We start from the raw sequence: 20,863 nt of genomic DNA, 5'->3' as shown, positions 1-20,863 counted from the left end.
CAGACCCAGGGAATTCCAAGAAATGTAATGGTGAGCCCTGCTTGTTTCTTGCATTTTTTTTGCAGAGAAAGGAAGCAAATATTCCAGTTGGTTTATTTATTTATTTATTTGTAACCTAACAACATCTTGCTGTGTACAAACTCTGACAGCTCTAGGCAGATGGAGTAATATCATGACCAAAATATAAATTGCTGGAATGGCTAGTGTAAACCTATTGTAGGACTGAATATGCCGCCTGAGGGAAAATCAGGTACTGTTTGTCTCTGCTTCCTACCCCAGTAAGAGAATGGTGGTTTTTGTCTTAACCATAAATTGAACTGATTACTCACTGCTTTTAGGTATATGTTATACGTGTATGTGTATATATATATATGTGTGTATATACATGTGCATAACCATATATTTACATATTTTTTATATAATGTACGTAATTGCTGTGAAGAATTGAGACATTTTTGTATTTATTCGGGTGTTGAGGTTTTTGCCTGCTCTGTGAATCCTAGGTTGATTCTGGAACACAGATCACTTTTCTTGTGCAGATCAACTTTTTTTTTTTCTGGATGTAGCTCTTAAAATTCAAGCTTTTTTGTTTTATTTACTAAAATGTATTTTACACACAGAAGAGGTTATGATTATTTTAACCTGTTAGTTCTGTTCAAATCCACACATTCTAGAAATAAACTATAAATCTGTTCTTTCTAAAATTAATCTTTGCCTTGAGCAATTAAAGCTTCCCAGGCTCATTAGAGTCCAGGACTACTTCTGAGAGTTCAATCCTGAAGAAAAACCAGTAATTTTTATTCATAGCATCAGTAACACTGTTTCTGTTTATGTATAAAGGGTGCATCTTTACTTTTTGCCTATTAGCACAGGATTCTGTTGCTGGTGTTAGTAGTGTGGGTGCTGCTTGTGTTTTAATCCTTAACATCACTTCATGTAGGTGGAAACGACATAAAAATGCATAGATAATTGATAGTTTTGGTTATGGAAGTGAGCTGGAACAAGAACAAAATGTAGAAAATACAGAAGAAAGGTGATCGTCTTTCTGAACATAGATTAAATATTAAAAATGTGTATATCATTCTTATATAAATTCTACTTGTTTGTTCATAAACTAATAAGTTGTTTGGGAATAGTGCTTTGTATTATGCAAGAGCTAAAGGCATTATATAGTGACCCAAGCAATGTATCATTCTGACAGCCTGCTGCAAGCTTGAATATATATCTCTAAATGGCTAAATTCTGATTTTTCCTTTTTCTTCAGAAGTAGATCCACATGGACTAGTGCCATTTGAATGCCAGTTTCTTGGTGGTGGTGGTTGTTTTTTTCTTCTTTTTTTTTCAAATCTGAATTTACCTTTTTTTCTTTTTAATCAGAAAACATTGAATAATTAAAATGAATGTAGCTGCAAATGATGTATATGTGCATTTTTATAAATTTCTTTATCTGTTTATTGATGGTTGATGATGAAAAATGGTACAGAATATACAGTTTGTCAAACATCTTCGTGCATCTCTGCAAGTAGCTTTGTTGAAACTGATCATATGGGGTTAATGTTTTATTCCTTGCGTTCTGAAAAATCAGCACTTAATGAAATGCTTTCTGCTTGTCTGATAAACATTATTCTTGACTTACTGTCTTGAGACATCTGATTCATTGCTTCTGATTATTGATCTCTTCCTTCTCCCTCCCAGATGTTTTTAAATTTGTTAGTATCTCACTACATGCCTGCCCACAGCACACCTTTTCAGGTAATTTGTCAGAAATGTCTCTCAATTTCTGCAGCAGTTGTATTCTTGCACCACTTTCCCTTTAGTTCTTCCATTTATAGTCAATAAAATGTTCTTCCACTTTCAAATTATTCCTTAATTTGATATGACTTCTCTTGTCACAGATAACGGGGGATGAGCGGTCAGAGGCATAGGGACGTTGAGAAGTTGTTTTTATTTTTCAGAAACGAGGAAGACTGTAGGTAATTGAAGGTTTTGCCAGAGCTCTGCAATAGCCTCTGCTCTAGTTCTGCTGCTGATATATATGGCTCTTCACCCAGTCCCCTGCTTGTGTTTATCTTAATACGTCAGGTCTTAATTCTCATTTTAAAGTTTTCAAGTAATGAAAGATCCCTGCTTATGTGATTAGATCATACTCTGCAAAATGAAATCATAATACATTAATAAATAACTAATTAAGCATGACATATTACATAGCTACAACATCTCTTTTTTTCCTTCCCTTTTTTCTAGTCTTCTAAGCACATGATGGGTAGCTTGCTTGCTTTTGGGATTTGTTGTAAACTGCCACAAAGAACTATATAACGGAAAGCATGAACTGAATGCCTTTGAAAGTATTTTATGATTTCCTATGACATGAGCTGTCAAGAAGCGGGGCAGGGGAGGGCTTATACCTGAAGTCTCAATTTTTGTGAGAAAAAAATGATCTTCAGTTAGTCCTACAGCATTACTTTAAGTGTTGTCCCTGAACTAAGTTTGTAGAAGTCTGTCACCCAGAACATTTGTACATTGCCAGGTTTTTTTGTTCTGTCTTCTAGGTATCTGAAGGAATAAAAGATTTTTTTTTTCTTGTTTCTGCAAAGAAAATATATATCTTATTTAAAAAAAAAAGGAATAATTCTTTGAAATGTAATAGTTTTTATCTCTTGATTCTAAAAACCCCAAACAAAACCAACAAAATGCTTTTAAAATCCTTGCAATGGTCATAAGGAAACCTGGATATCTGAAATAAATAAAAAAAAATACTATGTACATTGACTGAAAAAGTTAATTTTGTTTGACAGCTCTGCAAGCGTCTGTCAATGTTCTAATTATTGGACTGATGCTTTGAAAAATGTTTATGCGGTAATTTGTTTTTATATGACTCTTATGACATGAGTTTACAACTGCAAAAAGGTGGCCAGATGTTGACTCATAAACAATAGAGAAATGATGTACATCATAAAGCTGTTTTTATGCCAAAGTGCCAGTTTTTGTCAAGAAACCATTCAAAAGAACATCAAGACATTGAAGACTCTGACAGTTTGTTACTGACATCTGACAATGACATTAGGAATAAAGAAGTTTTTCCTGTTCTCTACCTGAGGAAGGAGTTTAGTAAAGTTATGATACACCAAAGATTCTTCTTTGAAGTCAATATTAGAATCAAAGTTAAATTGACTTAGCACGAACACCTTGCATCAGTTTCAGTAAGTCAAGGTTCCAGCTCTGGTTTCTTTACTGCTGGTGATGTCTCATTATCTGAGTCTTTGTTATATGCATAAAGCATTTAGAACTGTCTAAAGTAAAATATGACTATTGTGTAGAATATCATTGGATCTTTAAAGTGCCAAATTGTTTATATCTTTGCTTTTGGGCTGCAAGTTCTAATGGTGAAACAGGTATTGGCCCAAGTTACTGACTTAACATTGCTGAGCTGTCTGAGCATTCAGCAGCTGGATTAACTTCTGACGCAGCTAAACCCAAAGGTGCACTCTCACAGTGCATCTAGTCTGCATCAACTGTTAAAGGGCATTCAGACAACAGCACAGAATAGATGTAGCAGAAAATAAAATCTCCAAATCCTGTATAAAATGAATGTCACAACTGCCAGCACTACTGGTTTAATACACAGACCTGCTTCCATTGCACTGCACTACTGCCTGAAATAAGTGAAGCCACTGAAACCAGTGTGCTCTTAGAGAATCAAAGGATTATGTTTCTCACAATAAGTTTTCTGTTGCTTCATACAGTATTTTTTTGTCGCTACATATATATATATATTATATAAACAAACAACAAACCACTACATCTTTCCTTTTCCTTTCTTGAAACAGTTGCTGCAATGGTTGTTAGCAGCTTTGGACTGGACTTCATCCCAAATTGGTGCAGGTTGCCAGAGCACAGTGGGTTTAGCTGGTTCTAAGCTCCTGGCATTCAGTTCTGCTTTCTTCATTTATCAAATATTGAAGTTAGATATGTGTATAAATGCCTGTAAGACTGGTGCTGAAGCTTGCTATATTTCACTCTGTGATATGACTCCTTCTCAAAGCCTCATTTTAAATCCAGATTCATATTTTCATATCCTTTTTCCTTACCCTAGGAAATGTGGTACTGTGTACTGTCAGTCCCTCACTTTAGTTGAAAGTACCTGTTTAAAATGCTGCACAACTTCAGAGGTCTTTATAATGCATTCTTAACCATTTTGGTTCCTAAATAATTTTTTTCACTCCATAGCAGTTGTTCCGTCTTTGTCTGTGTTTACGTAATTCATTGGTCTCTTCCTGATTTTTGGGAATGATGTGTACAGAAGCCCTTAGAAACCTGACACTCATCAACTTCTCTGATCTTGAAAGCTCTATTTATGCAGTATTTACTCATTCAGGAAGGATTATGGCCCTTAGTTAAATATGGGAAACTAAAGTAGTTAAAATTTAGCACAGTTTAAAGCACTAGGATAGGTATATATAAGGCAGTAAGATTTCTTTCTTCATCCCGTTCCAGTTTTTTTCTGCAACTCTACTGCCTCTTCATGTGGTTTTATATAACCACAAAGTAAATTAAAAATAAGGATTAAATTAAAAAAAAAACAGCAAGCACATGACTATAAAAACGTATTTCTGTTTGAACATTATAGAACAAAAACCTGCTATACTCAGTGGTTAAAGCAGTGAATACAGAAAACTCAGATGAATCCTAAGAGAATCCTCATAACATAGAATCAGACAAAAAAAAACCTACAAAGGATCTTTATTTTACTGAGTTAACAAAGATCCTTTTGAGTCTTTTACTATTTCAAAGGCATTTTGAGTCTTATTAAGTGATTTGTAAGGGTGATGGTTTTTTTTTCATTTGCTTAAAAAATCTAAAGCAATAGGTCCTGTCTCCTGATTCTGTAATCTGCTTATCGCAATAGACTGACAAAATACTACATACAGAGGGAGCAGCTGAACATTGCAGAGTTTGAGTGTTCTGAAGATGAAGCATGAAATCAGAGTTCCCTGTGTAGTAAAGGAGTTCTGTTATTAACTTAAAGGAGGCCAGGATTCACCCTAGGAGTGGAATGCAGCTTGGCCTCACAGAAACATAGTATTGAGAGTCTGCTTTTAGGTCCTCATAGACTGAATGCTGTAGATAATATAAATATATTTTTCCTCTTGTAAAGATACAGGAAAAGTCTTTGTTTATAGCAAGAAATAGCAATGTCTTCAGAGAGAAGAGAACCTCTGTTTGCACAGGTAGCAAGCTTTGAACATTCTCCTTTCTAGTACCCTATACTCCCTTGATCTTTAAGAGCAGAATTCTATTTATATTCCCTCTATATAACCTGGAAAACAACACCAAACCAAGTTTAATTAACAGTCAAGGTACAAGACTTATGATGCCAGGCTACAGAATGAAAATTGCTGTATTATTTTTATGTCTTGCTTCCAAGAAGGCATAATGCAGCTGCATGTGGGACAGATACATGTCTGTTGGAGAGATGGGACTTCTTCCTTCTATGGCTGCATTTTAGAAAATCTGTGTCCTCTTCCTTTTTGGCCAAAACCATCACTGCCAGAAACAAACAAACAAAAAAATGGTTGTGGAAATGTCATTATTTTCAGTCTCGTGAGATGATGGTTAGAATATCAAAAAGAAGCAGGAACTGTCACATCTGTATGAGCTAAGGTGGTGAAACAGACCTTATCTCATCATCATTTTTTTCACGTTTCCTACTTGTGCATGTATTGCCCTCACACCCGGTGTGTCTTGGATTTCAGTTGCCAGAGATACATTTAGATAGATTAAACCAGCCTGCTATTCCTTAATATTTCATTTATATGGGGATTAGATTAGAATTCATTAGCCAAATTCACTGTATTGTTTTGATATTTATTATAATGCCCTAAAACTCAGAACTAAATATTGTCTATGATGCGTATGCATGTTCTCCATATAGGAGCTATACAGTATATGCAATTTTACTATATTTAATTACTTTTATTTAAAGTATAGATTTCATTTTATATTTGATATATGTATGTATGTACTATAGATAAATATCAATCATACAATCATAGAATAGTTAGGGTTGGAAAGGACCTCAAGATCATCAAGTTCCAACCCCCCTGCCATGGGCAGGGACACCTCACACTAAACCATATCACCCAAGGCTCTGTCCAACCTGGTCTTGAACACTGCCAGGGACGGAGCATACACAACCTCCCTGGACAACCTATTCCAGTGCCTCACCACCCTAACAGGAAAGAATTTCCTTCTTATATCCAACCTAAACTTCCCCTCTTAAAGTTTTAACCCGTTACCCCTTGTCCTGTCACTACAGTCCCTAATGAAGAGTCCCTCCCCAGCATCCCTATAGACCCCCTTCAGATACTGGAAGGTTGCTATGAGGTCTCCACACAGCCTTCTCTTCTCGAGGCTGAACAGCCCCAACTTTCTCAGCCTGTCTTCATACGACAGGTGCTCCAGTCGCCTGATCATCATCGTGGCCCTCTTCTGGACTTGTTCCAACAGTTCCATGTCCTTTTTATGTTGAGGACACCAGAACTGCACACAATACTCCAAGTGAGGTCTCACAAGAGCAGAGTAGAGGGGCAGGATCACCTCCTTCGACCTGTTGGTCACACTCCTTTTGATGCAGCCCAGGATACGGTTGGCTTTCTGGGCTGCAAGCGCACACTGCCAGCTCATGTTCATTTTCTCATCAACCAGCACCCCCAAGTCCTTCTCCACAGGGCTGCTCTGAATCTCTTCTCTGCCCAACCTGTAGCTGTGCCTGGGATTGCTCCAACCCAGGTGTAGGACCTTGCACTTGGCATGGTTAAACTTCATGAGGTTGGCATCAGCCCACCTCACAAGTGTGTCAAGCTCCCTCTGGATGGCATTCCTTCCCTCCAGCGTATCAACCGAACTACACAAGTCACTGGCAAACTTGCTGAGGGCGCACTCAATCCCACTGTCCATGTCAGCGATGAAGATGTCAAACAAGACTGGTCCAAACACTGATCCCTGAGGGACACCACTCATTACTGGTCTCCAGCTGGATATTGAGGCATTGACCACAACTCTTTGTGTGTGGCCATCCAGCCAGTTCTTTATCCACCAAGTGGTCCATCTATCAAATTGATGTCGCTCCAATTTAGAGACAAGGATGTCGTGTGGGACAGTGTCAAATGCTTTACACAAGTCCAGGTAGATGATATCAACTACTCTACCCCTGTCCATCAGTTCTGTGGCCCCATCATAGAAGGCCACCAAATTGGTCAGGCAGGATTTCCCCTTAGTGAAGCCATGCTGCCTTAGCAGGCCTTCCAGTTGAATCTGTTCCAGGATTTTGCCAGGCACAGAGCTGAGACTGACTGGTTTGTAATTCCCCGGGTCATCCATTTTCCCCTTCTTGAAAATGGGGGTTATATTTCCTTTTTTCCAGTTGTTGGTAACTTCACCTGACTGCCATGATTTCTCAAATATGATGGCCAGCGCCTTAGTAAAATTATCCATAGTTTATTTGCAAACATGTAATATTCATTAATTAAATAGAAATAAGTGATTTTGCCGCCAATTTTTTGTTGCCATTAACTGTATAAAACTGTACTGTTTGTGGTTACTAAATTTTAGCTTCTAACTTTGTTTGTAACAAAGGGTTATTCCTTCCCTGCGGAGAAGGACTTAGGGGGGGTTGGTTGATGAGAAACTTGACATGAGCTGGCTTCAGTGTGGGCTTGCATCCCAGAAACCCAGCCATATCATTAGCGTGACCAGGAGGTCGAGGGAGGTGATCCTACCCTTCTACTCTGCCCTTGTGAGACCTTGCTTGGAGTACTGTGTGCAGTTCTGGTGTCCTCAACATAAAAAGGACATGGAACTGTTGGAACAAGTCCAGAGAAGGGCCACGAGGATGATCAGGGGACTGGAGCACCTCCCGTATGAAGACAGCCTGAGGAAGTTGGAGCTGTTCAGCCTGGAGAAGAGAAGGCTGCGTGGAGACCTCATAGCAGCCTTCCAGTATCTGAAGGGGGCCTACAGCGATGCTGGGGAGGGACTCTTCATTAGGGACTGTAGTGACAGGACAAGGGGTAATGGGTTAATACTTAAAGAGGGGACGTTTCGATTGGATATAAGAAGGAAATTCTTTACTGTCAGGGTGGTGAGGCACTGGAATGGGTTGACCAGAGAAGCTGTGAATGCTCCATCCCTGGCAGTGTTCAAGGCCAGGTTGGACGGAGCCTTAGGTGACATGTTTTAGTGTGAGGTGTCCCTGCCCATGGCAGGGGGGTTGGGACTAGATGATCTTGAGGTCCTTTCCAGTCCTAGCTATTCTATGATTCTTTTTAACAAACTGATCAAACTCCAGCTTAAAAGATCTGGGCTCCTGACTCATGTCTCCTAGCAGAAATACATTTTAAGACCTTCTGCTCTAAAAAAACACTACCTAATTTCCTGCTCTAAGTAATTTATACCCATTTGTTATGCCATCCTTATGCTTACATACACTTTTCATGAGTGGGCTTGTTTTCTGGCTGCCTCCTTTTTATGTGATATTACTCAAAGTCTTTCTCCTTTCAGAAGACATATTTTCCGTTTTTCACCAGGTATTTTAGTGGCCATTTTTAGCACTCTGTCCACTTGTAATTCGTGTCTTTGGCATGATGGACAAAACAAACACACAGTATCCCAGACAGTGTGTCAAGGTCTTTGTTTTATTGCATTAACGTTTCTCTGTTTTGCTGGTGATGCTTGTGTTTTCCCATTTACCATGGCTGGGAGAGCATAGAAGGAGCTGCTGTTGATGGACAATGTAAGTGTTATAAGAAAAATTAAGAACTTATAATAGGTAATGTACATAAAAATAATGTGATAGCATCTACTTCTAAATTGTGTTTTCAAACTACAAGTAATATAAATTATAATGGGAATTGGCAAAGTAGTTAGAAGATTGCAGAAAGCACGAAGTTGAGAGGGAACACATTTGAGTGTGTTGGTTGGTTTCTAGCACTTTACCCAGCTACTGCTTAGGGTTTACTGATCTTGTAAGGTTCTCTAGTGCCTGGGAAGTTACTGAAGTGCTGGTACTCTAGCAGACAAAAGATATCTTAAGTTTAATAAATTATTCCAGAGCAACATTTCCAGACAGTCTTTTGTTTGATTTTGTTTGTTTTTCTTAACACCTAATTATTTATTTTTTTTTTTAGAGAGCAAGTGTCTCTCTGTAGCTAGTTTGAGTGTCACTCTGACATCCTTTGAAATGCTAACAAAGAACTAGAGCAAAGTGAAGGAAGACCAGAGTTAATATGTGTAATATAGTCATTAATACATTCCTAGTGGATGTTTTGTTCATATTTAATCCCTGATATAGCCATAAAATTAAAACATACTAATTTAAAAGTAAAACTTCATCTGTTTTTCTAAGAAGGAATTGTTTCCAGTTAGGAAGCCTGCCTTGAAATAACCTGTAAAAAACAAAGATAAATAGTTAAAAATCAGGAGGTGGTGTAATTACTTCAATAAGTTTCTTCTGATTTTCATTTTACTTAGGCTCTTATACTGTGCATAGCTCTACAAAATCTGAAAGTCCCCCAGAACCAGTCTAATCAACAATATCTTCCATATATTTTGTCTTCTTGTCATCTTCCCAGAAAAAAAACAACAAACCAAAGCTACAGTACTGTGTGTTTCTTTACATCAGGTGTTATTCCAGTGTGGAATACATGCTGGTATATTTTGATATTAAAGGAAACAAGGCAAAAAACAACATTCATCCTTCCCCGAATTGTAAGGTGCACAAATACTGTTATCAGCAATATATAGGTTCCAATTGTAATATAGGTTACAATATATGGGTGTTTTTTGTGTTTTATAGCAATAAATAACACATTGAACAATTATGAGTACTGAAGATTCTATAACTCTGCATTGTGTTAACCCTTTTTTTGTTGAGCTATAGTTGAAGCTTAATTACATCTTCTCGATGAATTTATTCTCATTTCCTTCTCCTGGGCATTTCTTATTTTAATGAGCTTTTAGTGTGCTTCTCTAGCTATCAGCGTGTGGCGGCCAAGCCACTCAGCAGACAGCGTATGGCATTTCCAATTAATTTACTTGATTTGACACAGACACAACAGTATGCTAGACTTCAGTGACTTTTTCAGAGAATTATTTATAGGAGTGTCTGGGACATAATGTCAGATATCTAATGGGGAGTAGAGAAGTTGTTCGCTAAAGAAGAAAAGTACATGACGTTTTATCATTTCTGCTTTAATTAAGAGTGTAAAATACATACTAAAATTTTCTTTCAGCAATCCTAGACATTGAAATGATTTCATTATTGTTCTATATACTAAAAATTGTATTTTAGTACTTTGCTTTTTATGCACCACTGAACAAATATTACCCAAACAGTTCTGATTTTCCAGTAATTTCAAATTATTTTATGATAAGAAATACAAATGCTACTTTCAAAGCAAGATTTTGGAACTGATTTACATATACAAGACCAGCAGAGCAATTCTTAAATTAAATTAAATTTTAAGACATCTTATTTTCTTTTCATCCTGTGCTTTGAATGAAAAGAATACGTTCTCTGCTTTTGTAAATCCTTATTTTGTTAAAAGTTAACAAAAGTTAACAAAAGACAAAAGTCTTTTTTTTACTGATTATTTACCTTTAAAACCCTGTAGTTAAATAAATAAATAAATAGAACACATTCAAATCACCTGGTGGATGTTCTCAAACTAACTACAAGTTATTGCGCTGTTTGTCACTAATCTGATAAATTTGATACTAAGGAGTATGTGTGAAAAACTGTAAAGCTTGCAGTTTGGAGGTACACACCCCTACGATCCACATATGTGTAAGCCTACTGCTTATGCTGAACTGGCATGAGAGAAGTAGATGGCTTAAAACATGCACCTAAATTTGAAGGGTTGAGGTTAAGTTACTGCCAGAATAGTTCTTCAAATTACTATACTTGGGAATTATGTAGAAAATGTGTATGTATGTGTGTATGTATGCATGCATGCACACATATACATAAGCCAGTGCAAAAATGTAATTAGAATTATAGAATGGTTAGGGTTGGAAAGGACCTTAAGATCATCTAGTTCCAATGCTGCTGCCATAAGCAAGGATGCCTCACACTAAACCATCTCACCCAAGGCTTCGTCAACCTGCCCTTGAACACTGCCAAGGATGGAGCATATACTACTTCTTTGGGCAACCTGCTCCTGCACATACATACAAATATATGCACTTGCAAATGCATTGTCCCTCTTTACCCACTTTCAAATACCATAATATTTGATTGCAGATATCTATTTCATTTATAATAATAACTAGTCAGTGTTATCTTTAAAGAAATCAATAAGTCAACTTCATTAAACAGGATATGGAAGTGTAATACATTCCACGCACTAAAAGAAGATTAATGAACTCTAAGGAGCTCTCTTCTGTTCTCCCTGGTGTATGTGTAGCTGCCTCATCAGGGAACGGCAGCTCGCATGTTTTCAGATACAGTAAATAGCTCTCAGGCTCTTCAAATAAAGCTGTACTCTGCCTGGTATGCAGGCCAGGGCCTATACATTGAATAAATCATCAGAAGTTCTTCTAAAGAGAGCGCAGTAGTGCTCTTTATTTTTTTATTGATTGCATTTGCAGAGGAAAATTGAATCTATTCCTTGTCAAGGCACCTAAACCTCATGTTGTAAAGAAGAGAGAAAAAGAAAAGATGGATGGACTTCAATGGAATTAGCTAGAAAGAATGATGTTTCCTATTGTGTGATGATAATTTCTATTTTTTCATCTTGCCCATACCAAGTGAAAGGTAGTCATGGATGTACTTTGAAGTAGTAATCTTCAAAGACTCCTTTTAGTGGAATTGGAAATAAGCTTATTGAAGAGTTGTCTCCAACCTGATTCTCTGTCAGTTATCAGTCAAAAGCTCTTTCCTGTACAGAAGTTAACTCAAAAGGAAAGGCAGGTGTTTCTAGGATATACGGCATCTCAGCACACATGGCTATAATATTCTAAGCATTTCATTTTAGTAAAATGCATTCATTATTAAGTGAGGTCAATATGAATCCTTATCTCTCAAAGTTGGGTATTCTGACAGGTGTTACAGTTTTTACAATGACCTACTGAAAATAGAGCTGCATTGCATTTTAGGTGCAAGTCGAGAACCATGATGTTTTAGCAGGAGCCATTTGAAGAATAGTTTTGTTGCTGTTTATGAGTGATTTAGTGATTTTACTTTTTTTTTTTTCTTTGGATAAGAAAGTTTCAAATCCATTGCTATAGGCTTTAAAATAGAATCCAGAGATACTGGTTTGAAATTGACTGTTGCCAGAGCTATTGTATTCAAAAAACAAGAGGGGCACTTAATTTACAGATTGCCTGTTGAAGTCCAGGGTGTATCCCTTAGCAAAAGCAAAAGAGTATTATAAGTTGTGGAAAAACTCTGCATGTCTGTTCCATGAATGGTCATAGTGAGAAAGTGAATTAAAAGGCATGGGGGATACATGTTGAACTGTACATATGTGCTGCTAAAACTTATTTCTGAAATGAGACTCAGGCACTTAACTATGAATTTCTGGAGTGCAGGAAGATACGTTTTTCAGGACCTGAGAACAGATATGTTACATACTCCCAGTAGTCGTGTCACAGATTGATTTTGTTTTACTTCTGTTAGGATTCTCTGTTCTTGTTGCTCATCTTGAATTCCACATTATTTATTTTTTAATTCCAACTTCATGTGTTGGGTTGGTTTGTTCGGTTTTTGGTTTGGTTTTGTAGTTGTTGTTTTTTTTTTTTCCCCCTTGCAAGTTCTTGGATTATTTTTTTTAGGGTGTTATATTTGTCTCTGGGAGAAAATTAGAGGAGGAGGTGGGGAAAGTGGGATGTAAATAAGATCATAAAACTCTGACTCGAACTATAAAGCATCGCTTCTCCACAAACATTACAAATAAGATCCAGTAAGCTATATCTCTTGCTTTATAGCCTAATCTCAGCAAGTCTAATAAAATGCTGAAATTATCAGTTCCAATATCTCCACTCAGTACTTCAGCACTTAGTTATTTTACTATATGTAGGTTGTCTCCTTGGTTATTCCTTTTTGGTTTATACATCTGGTTTTATGTCCATATAGTTTATATATATAGAGAGAGAATCATAGGGTAGTTAGGGTTGGAAAGGACCTTAAGATCATCTACTTCCAGCCTTCCTGCCATGGGCAGGGACACCTCACACTAAACCATGTCACCCAAGGCTCTGTCCAAATGGGCCTTGAACGCTGCCAGGGATGGAGCATTCACAGCTTCCCTGGGCAACCAATTCCAGTGAATGACTGCATGTTCAGAGCTGTGTGTAAACCTAGGCTCATGAATACATGTAACTGCATTTTTTGCTGGTGTTATGCAGACACTCTTTGCAACAGTATTTGAAAATAAATAGTAAGATGTTTAATATATGTTTAATTAGTATGTTGGGTTTTTTTTTCCTTCTTTAAGGTTACGGTCTGAAGGAAATCCTATATTTAGAAATACAGGGTTACATATGAAATCATGGGGAGCGTAGTCACAAGTTTAAAAAAGTACTTATTATCCTGGGTTCAGCAGTAGCAGTCATTTTTTTCTCCTTCTTAGTAGCTGGTGCAGCTCTGTGTTTTTGACTTTTGACCTGGGAACAGAGCTGGTAACACTAAATGTTTAGTCTGGCCAAGGACTTTCTGAGCCTCATGCACTCCTAGCGAGGAGGGAAGCTGGGAGAAAGCAGAGACAGGACACCTGGCCCAAACTGACCAAAGAAGTATTCCATACCATAGCACGTCATGCCTGGGATGTAACTGAGAGTTACCCAAAAGGGCCAGTACACTGTGGGGTTGGACTAGGTATCGGTCGGGGTCAGTCAGGCAGGGTAGGGTGAGTTATCGGTCGGCAGGTGGTGAGGTGTTGTATTCTCTTCCCTTGTTATTTCCTTTATCATTATTATTATTGGTGGTAGCAGTAGTGATTTGTGTTATACCTTAGTTCCTAAACTGTTCTTATCTCAACCTGTGGGAGTTGCATTCTTTTGATTCTCCTCCACATCCCTCTGGGAGCAGGGGACTTATGAGCATGATCCATCCATGGGTCCTGAAGGAGCTGGTGAATGAAGTTGCGAAGCCACTGGACATCATATTTGAGAAATCATGGCAGTCAGGTGAAGTTCCTGATGACTGGAAAAAGGGAAATATAACCCCCATTTTCAAGAAGGGGAAAATGGATGACCCGGGGAATTACAGACCAATCAGTCTCAGCTCTGTGCCTGGCAAAATCTTAGAGCAGATTCTCCTGGAAGGCATGCTAAGGCACATGAAAATCAACAAGGTGCTTGGTGACAGCCAGCATGGCTTCACTAAGGGGAAATCCTGCCTGACCAATTTGGTGGCCTTCTATGATGGGGCCACAGAACTGATGGACAGGGGTAGAGCAGTTGATGTCATCTACCTGGACTTGTGCAAAGCATTCGACACTGTCCCACACGACATCCTTGTCTCTAAATTGGAGCGACATCAATTTGATAGATGGACCACTTGGTGGATAAAGAACTGGCTGGATGGCCACACACAAAGAGTTGTGGTCAATGGCTCAATGCCCGTCTGGAGGCCAGTAATGAGTGGTGTCCCTCAGGGATCGGTGTTGGGACCGGTCTTGTTTGACATCTTCATCGCTGACATGGACAGTGGGATTGAGTGTGCCCTCAGCAAGTTTGCCAATGACACCAAGCTGTGTGGTTCGGTTGATACGCTGGAGGGAAGGAATGCCATCCAGAGGGAGCTTGACACGCTTGTGAGGTGGGCTGATGCCAACCTCATGAAGTTTAACCATGCCAAATGCAAGGTCCTACACCTGGGTGGCAGCAATCCCAGGCACAGCTACAGGTTGGGCAGAGAAGAGATTCAGAGCATCCCTGTGGAGAAGGACTTGGGGGTACTGGTCGATGAGAAAATGAACATGAGCCGGCTTCAGTGTGCGCTTGCAGCCCAGAAAGCCAACCATATCCTGGGCTGCATCAAAAGGAGTGTGACCAGCAGGTCGCAGGAGGTGATCCTGCCCTTCTACTCTGCTCTTGTGAGACCTCACTTGGAGTATCGTGTGCAATTCTGGTGTTCTCAACATAAAAAGGACATGGAACTCTTGGAACAAGTCCAGAAGAGGGCCACGAGGATGATCAGGGGACTGGAGCACCTCCTGTATGAAGACAGGCTGAGGAAGTTGGAGCTGTTTAGCCTGGAGAAGAGAAGGCTGTGTGGAGACCTCATAGCAGCCTTCCAGTATCTGAAGGGGGCCTACAGCGATGCTGGAGAGGGACTCTTCAATAGGGACTGTAGTGACAGGACAAGGGGTAATGGGTTAAAACTTAAAGAGGGGAAGTTTAGGTTGGATATAAGAAGGAAATTCTTTCCTGTCAGGGTGGTGAGGCACTGGAATAGGTTGCCCAGGGAGATTGTGAATGCTCCATCCCTGGCAGTGTTCAAGGCCAGGTTGGACGAGGCCTTGGGTGATATGATTTAGCGCAAGGTGTCCCTGCCCATGGCAGGGGGGTTGGCACTAGATGATCTTAAGGTCCTTTCCAACCCTAACTATTCTATGATTCTATGATTAACTTCAAAATAGTTTTTTTTCCTGATTAAATGTTTTGCTGAATAAGTGAATCAGAGGTCTGATTTACCACGGTGGTAAAGTCTTGGAGGTAGAGACCACAGCAATTTTAAGTCAGGCTGCAAGGCCAAAAAGAAATGCATTGATTTATATTGTTGTGGGGCTTTGGAATACATAGAGGACCCTGAAACCTGTAAGCTTTGTCTCCCATGTGCCTGAAGTAATTGTCCTAAGCTCCAGTGCTCTAAATGCCAACATAGGCTTCCACTGGCCCAAGAATGGTGGGGAAACAGTAAAACGAAAAAGCTCAGAAATCAAGCTGAAAGGAAATTCTTGCTTGAGTAAATGACAGAGCTTCTAGTGACTTCATGGAGCCGCTTCAGGAGATGAGATCTAATGCTAAATCAAGTCTAGTAATCCTGTCCATAATGCTTAACCACACAGTAAGTCAAACAGGAGTAACCATTTTAAAATGCTATTTGGCTTCCTTTTGTGACTTAGGGAATTATTCCTCTGTCTTAAGTAAACTTAAATATATTTATAATTATTTACTTGACAAAGAGGCAGGTATATAGCGCAAGCTTATTGCTTAAATTACAGCTCAGGGGTTGGAAATTTAATTTGACATTTCTATAGAAAGTTATATCTTGAGAGAGCAATATTATCTCCAAACTACTTTGAAAAACACAGACAAACCTTTCTGCAAAACACATGGTGTAGCAATTTTCTCCTTAACCTTTAAAAAAAAGCCTATAAAATTTAATGTTGTGATCTTGTTTCTCTAGTACCTGTTAACAGTCTCACTTTGGAAATGGCCTGTCAAATGTCAGCTTTCAGCCTGCCCTTATTTTTATTGTTTCTTTTTTTTATTATAGGAGAGGGCTAGAATGTAGATGTACATACCAAATTTTGTACTGGAGTGCCACTCAGGAGCCTTAAACGTGAACTGTTTTTATTTCAGCTTGACTTGCTTATTTGCAAGAGAAGTTGAATTTTCTTTCCTGTGTGCAATACCATAGTGTAAGCAGGATCTGTATTACAGTGTTAGCTTCCCTTGGATTTTTATCTACATCTTTAGCTGTTTTCAAACATTGTTGCCCTCTGCTTCCCTTGGATTGCAAATCTAGGTGTTTTGGTTTTAGAAACATTGCTTAAAATGCCATTAGGAAACACAAAAGCAAGAATTGGTGACCGAACCAGCAAAAAAGCCCTTGATTTATCTAATTAAATGAATACTTGCTATTGCTTAATAGCTATTAAGATTTTTTTTTTTTTGTGGGGGAGGGAGGAATTAATGAGATATTTGCAGCTGATGAAATGAGGTGTGAAAAGCATGATTTGTCATGAGTTGCAGAAGGTATTCTGTGTCAGGATACAATTTCATTGACTACTGATTATAGTCAAGTGACTATTACTGTAGCAGTTTTCATCAAGTTATGTTTTTTTCAAAATACATCGAGCATGTTAATATATGTTTGATCGATTTATTACATAATATATTTGATTGATTAAAACATAGGTAGGGGACAACTTTGTGAATGTAAGTTTCTGTATAACTGGCCACACAGTGTTTAGCTGAAATGTGAATTTCCTTATATTTCAAGTTCATTGTGGAACTGACCCAACTTATATATATTAATGTTCACATTGCTGATTGTTCTCTAAGTAATCTCATATATGAACATTAAGATCTTGTTAGTGTGCTATAATGAGTACTATTGTGCATGCAGTCCCACGTTAATATTGCAATTCAAATAAGTTATTATTGTCTTTTCCCATATAATCCTCTTACAGCATCCATTTGGAAAGGGACACCTTTGTTACCTTTATAAGGCGTACATACCTGCTTTTGGTGATGTCATTGTAGTTATTATTGCAGAATGTTGTAATTAGTAAACATCAATGCTGTATGCTTACATTTAATTTTCTGTAAGTGGGAAGCGCAACTAGACTAACATCTCAGAAACAACGTATTTGTAGAAGATAATGGCTCTGCAAATAAGCCAACAGTTATTGCATACAGATAATGCAACAGAAAGAAGAGCACATGAGGAACTTAAACAAAATTCCCAATGAAAATTTTCTTTATGACTTAGTTAAATAAAATGGTTTTACTTTCTGTAATAGTTCAGTTTGCTTTTTTGTAGTCATTGCAGCTTCTGTTAGGATCTAACTTTGTAATACCAAGTGTGTTTTGTCTTTGACAGCAACGATAGTGTTAAATGAACTCAACTGGACTGCAGCGTTGGATGATGTATTCAAGCGGAACAGAGAAGAAGACCCCACTTTATTATGGCAGGTTTTTGGTAGTGCAACTGGCCTCGCTAGGTATTACCCAGGTAACTGAAGTCTCCTAAAAAACTGTCCTATGCCACATATTGCCTTAAAAATACTCTGAATTATTTTCAAGCAATAAGAGTAACTAAAAATTATTTTATTACATAGATGCAGCTTCTTTGTATTAGAAGTAATTAAAGAACTGTGAAATTATTCTGTCATAAAGCTAGTTCGAGGGAGAAGAAACTGAGGAGAAATATGTAACTACTGTTTTTTACAGTAAGAGGAACAGAAGAATACGTTCTTTAAAAAGCTGAAAATTTACATTTTATTTTTGTATTGTTTTCTATGGGTTGTATAAATAATTAAATATTTGCCAGTGAGATTTCTTTACCTGTCTAGTTAAAAAGTAGTGACTCGGTGAGTAGGCAGATAATGTCATGGTAAAGTCAGTGGAAATATGATTGCAGCGTGCTATATTTATGTCCTGCAGAATGCACGATCTCTGACAATTCTGTCTTTGCTATTAGAGCTAAGGTCAATAAATGCAACTTGATTATTTCAACCAGCTTTTGTTCCACCTATTGAAGAATCTCATTATTGGATCGCACTAATTAATTTAAATAGATGTATATTGTATTGAATTTAGGTCATCAGTAGCCTTAATTTGATTTTTGATGTGTATTAGCTAATGGAAAGGTTTGGATTATGGCAAGGTGTACTGCTTGTCCTGCTGCTGTTCTTAAGTGTTGCTGTTATCAGTGACAGAATGTGTCCGCTATGCACAAGACAATTGCGTGCAGTGTGTTGTTTCTTGTCTACAGCTGGCAAAGGAAGAACTTTGAGATCCTTTCTCTTCTGTTTATGCAAGACTGTTTGTGTTTCGAGGGTGAAGGGGATTATTCTGAAGCTGTTACTGTATCATTAGCACAATTGTTAGCACAGGCAGAGAAATTGCCTTAGGCTAGTTTATAGGAAGAATATTTAACAGCACTCGAATCCTGTTTGTTTTGTCATGCTAGATGTTCATGAAATACTGTGAGATGTTGCAGAAAGAAATAATCTTGAAAATGCTAATTTCATATTTATTTTATTTCCAAGTGTTCTGGTTTAATGCTTTTGGGATATATTAGTGCTGGGTTTGGGGTTACCATTTGTCACTGCGTCTTGTGTAGTGATGTTTTGCAAATGCTGAAAAAATAAGTGTTTCTTTAACGCATCTCTGTGCCAGTCTTAAGGATATTCATTTTCCATTGTGGGATTATCTCATACATTGACAAATATATTCTTATGTCTTGCTAGCCTGTCAGTTGTTAACACAACACAAGAGCCTCTCTATGTACTCTTCCTTAGAGCACCCCTATAAAATGGGAGAGGCTTGTTTTCCCTGTTTTGCAGGTGAATATGTGGCTTGTGTGTAATACTTTCAAACACAAATTTAGATCTAGAGCCCCACACTTCCTGCTTATTCCATAGCTAAGTGCCTAAGTCCTTATGATCTGTCTAGTCCTGTCAGTAACTAACTTCAGAAATGCCTGGGTAATTACCCATTCATTAAGTTCTGCATACACTGAGAGCAACCTGGGACATTCTGACAGTCCTTAAGTTGTATGTGTATTGTTCTGTGCATCTTCTTCCCACTTCCATCTATAACTCAAATCAGTAAGCCCTTTGGGTTTCAGATTTTTAGAATAGATCTTTGTGCAAGGTTGTCCATCTTTCTGTTTTTGTTAAACCTTTGTCTCAGTTTGCTGATGCACACAAACATTCTGAAAATGAAAATCATGTTTCATATACTGGAATGGATGCTTTTAACATTTGCTTTTTGAAAATTATATAAATCATAAAACATCGATTCATTATATTTGCCTTAGGTAAACCTGCTTCAAACTGATGAATTTTTCCATTGTGATGATATTTGTGAAAGAATTTGGAAGTATCAAAGTCTAGAATTAAAATGCATAGACAAGTCTGCTCATTATTACCTAAAATATAGCCACTCAGGCCTCCCTTGAAAACAATCCATCTTTGGTTACCTCTAGGATATAGAGGGTGTCTTCAATCACAGTTTTTTTGAGCTAATGCTTTTATCTGATAGTATCCCACTGCCTGAAGTTGTGGGCTAGGCAGTACATCACTTCTGTCCCAAGTAGGCTCTTGGGCTGTCCTTGTCACTATAGTGACAAGCAGGATGAAGGAATCTTTCTATGAGTAACCCCGTGGGTGGAAAGTATGTGTGAAATATAGGATTTTTTTCTATTGCATATATCCTATTTTTTCCTACATATACTCTATTTTTGTACTGTTGTACACTTCTCTAGCATCACATATATGATTTAATATAATTTTCAGCTGTGCTTTGTCTGCCTCTTTGGTACGTATGTTGATATTTGCAGTGATGGCAGAAGCAGGCATAAAAGGGAACTGTATAGCACCTTCCTATGTTGATCATACAAGATGCCTCTGTAGAAACCTTACAGACTGTATTGAGGTCTGCTTTTCTCTTGATAAATTAATCCACTACTTCATTTTGTTTATTAACTATTTTTCCCTAGAATATACTCAGTTCAGCTCTCACTGTAAAACACCAAGAAATGGCAGGGAAGAACCAAAGATGTAGGATACCTCCATGGGCCTCAAACCTATATTTTCATCTCTTTCAGTTAGGGTTCTAATCAGTTCAATTTAAAGAGTCAGTATGAGTTTTCTCATACTAAACTTTTTCTTCTTTAGATTATTTAAGAAAGTGTGTCTTCCCTAAAGTAATTTTAAAGATTAGTGAGGGCACTTATTATCAACATTTTCATTAGTTTCGCTGACAGCATATTTGTGAAGAGAAATACTCAACTCTATTACTGTGTTGGCAACCATCCATTTTGATATGAAGATGTCAAGAGTAATTTTGAGATTTCTGTTAGCTATTCTGTGAGCTCTGAATAAATCAAGAGTAAGTAAGCAGT

The 20,863-nt window shown here is 37.9% G+C and overlaps 1 protein-coding gene across 10 annotated transcripts in view; it reads left to right on the top strand.

Annotated features, from left to right (window-relative positions):
* CACNA2D1 (calcium voltage-gated channel auxiliary subunit alpha2delta 1) overlaps nt 1-20,863 on the top strand; it is a 381,260-nt gene that overhangs the window by 251,058 nt on the left and 109,339 nt on the right. For all 10 annotated transcript variants that reach the window (XM_057422543.1, XM_057422540.1, XM_057422539.1 and 7 more), the window contains exon 7: nt 17,834-17,965. In XM_057422543.1, the coding sequence (XP_057278526.1) occupies nt 17,834-17,965 (132 nt within the window). The remainder of the gene's footprint in view (nt 1-17,833; nt 17,966-20,863) is intronic.

Source organism: Pezoporus wallicus, unplaced genomic scaffold (genome assembly GCF_028554395.1).
Source record: "Pezoporus wallicus isolate ANWC-B61680 ecotype Strahan unplaced genomic scaffold, APGP_CSIRO_Pwel_v1 contig_3058, whole genome shotgun sequence".
Taxonomy (NCBI): Eukaryota; Metazoa; Chordata; class Aves; order Psittaciformes; family Psittacidae; genus Pezoporus; species Pezoporus wallicus.
This window is presented reverse-complemented; position numbering and strand designations above follow the sequence as displayed.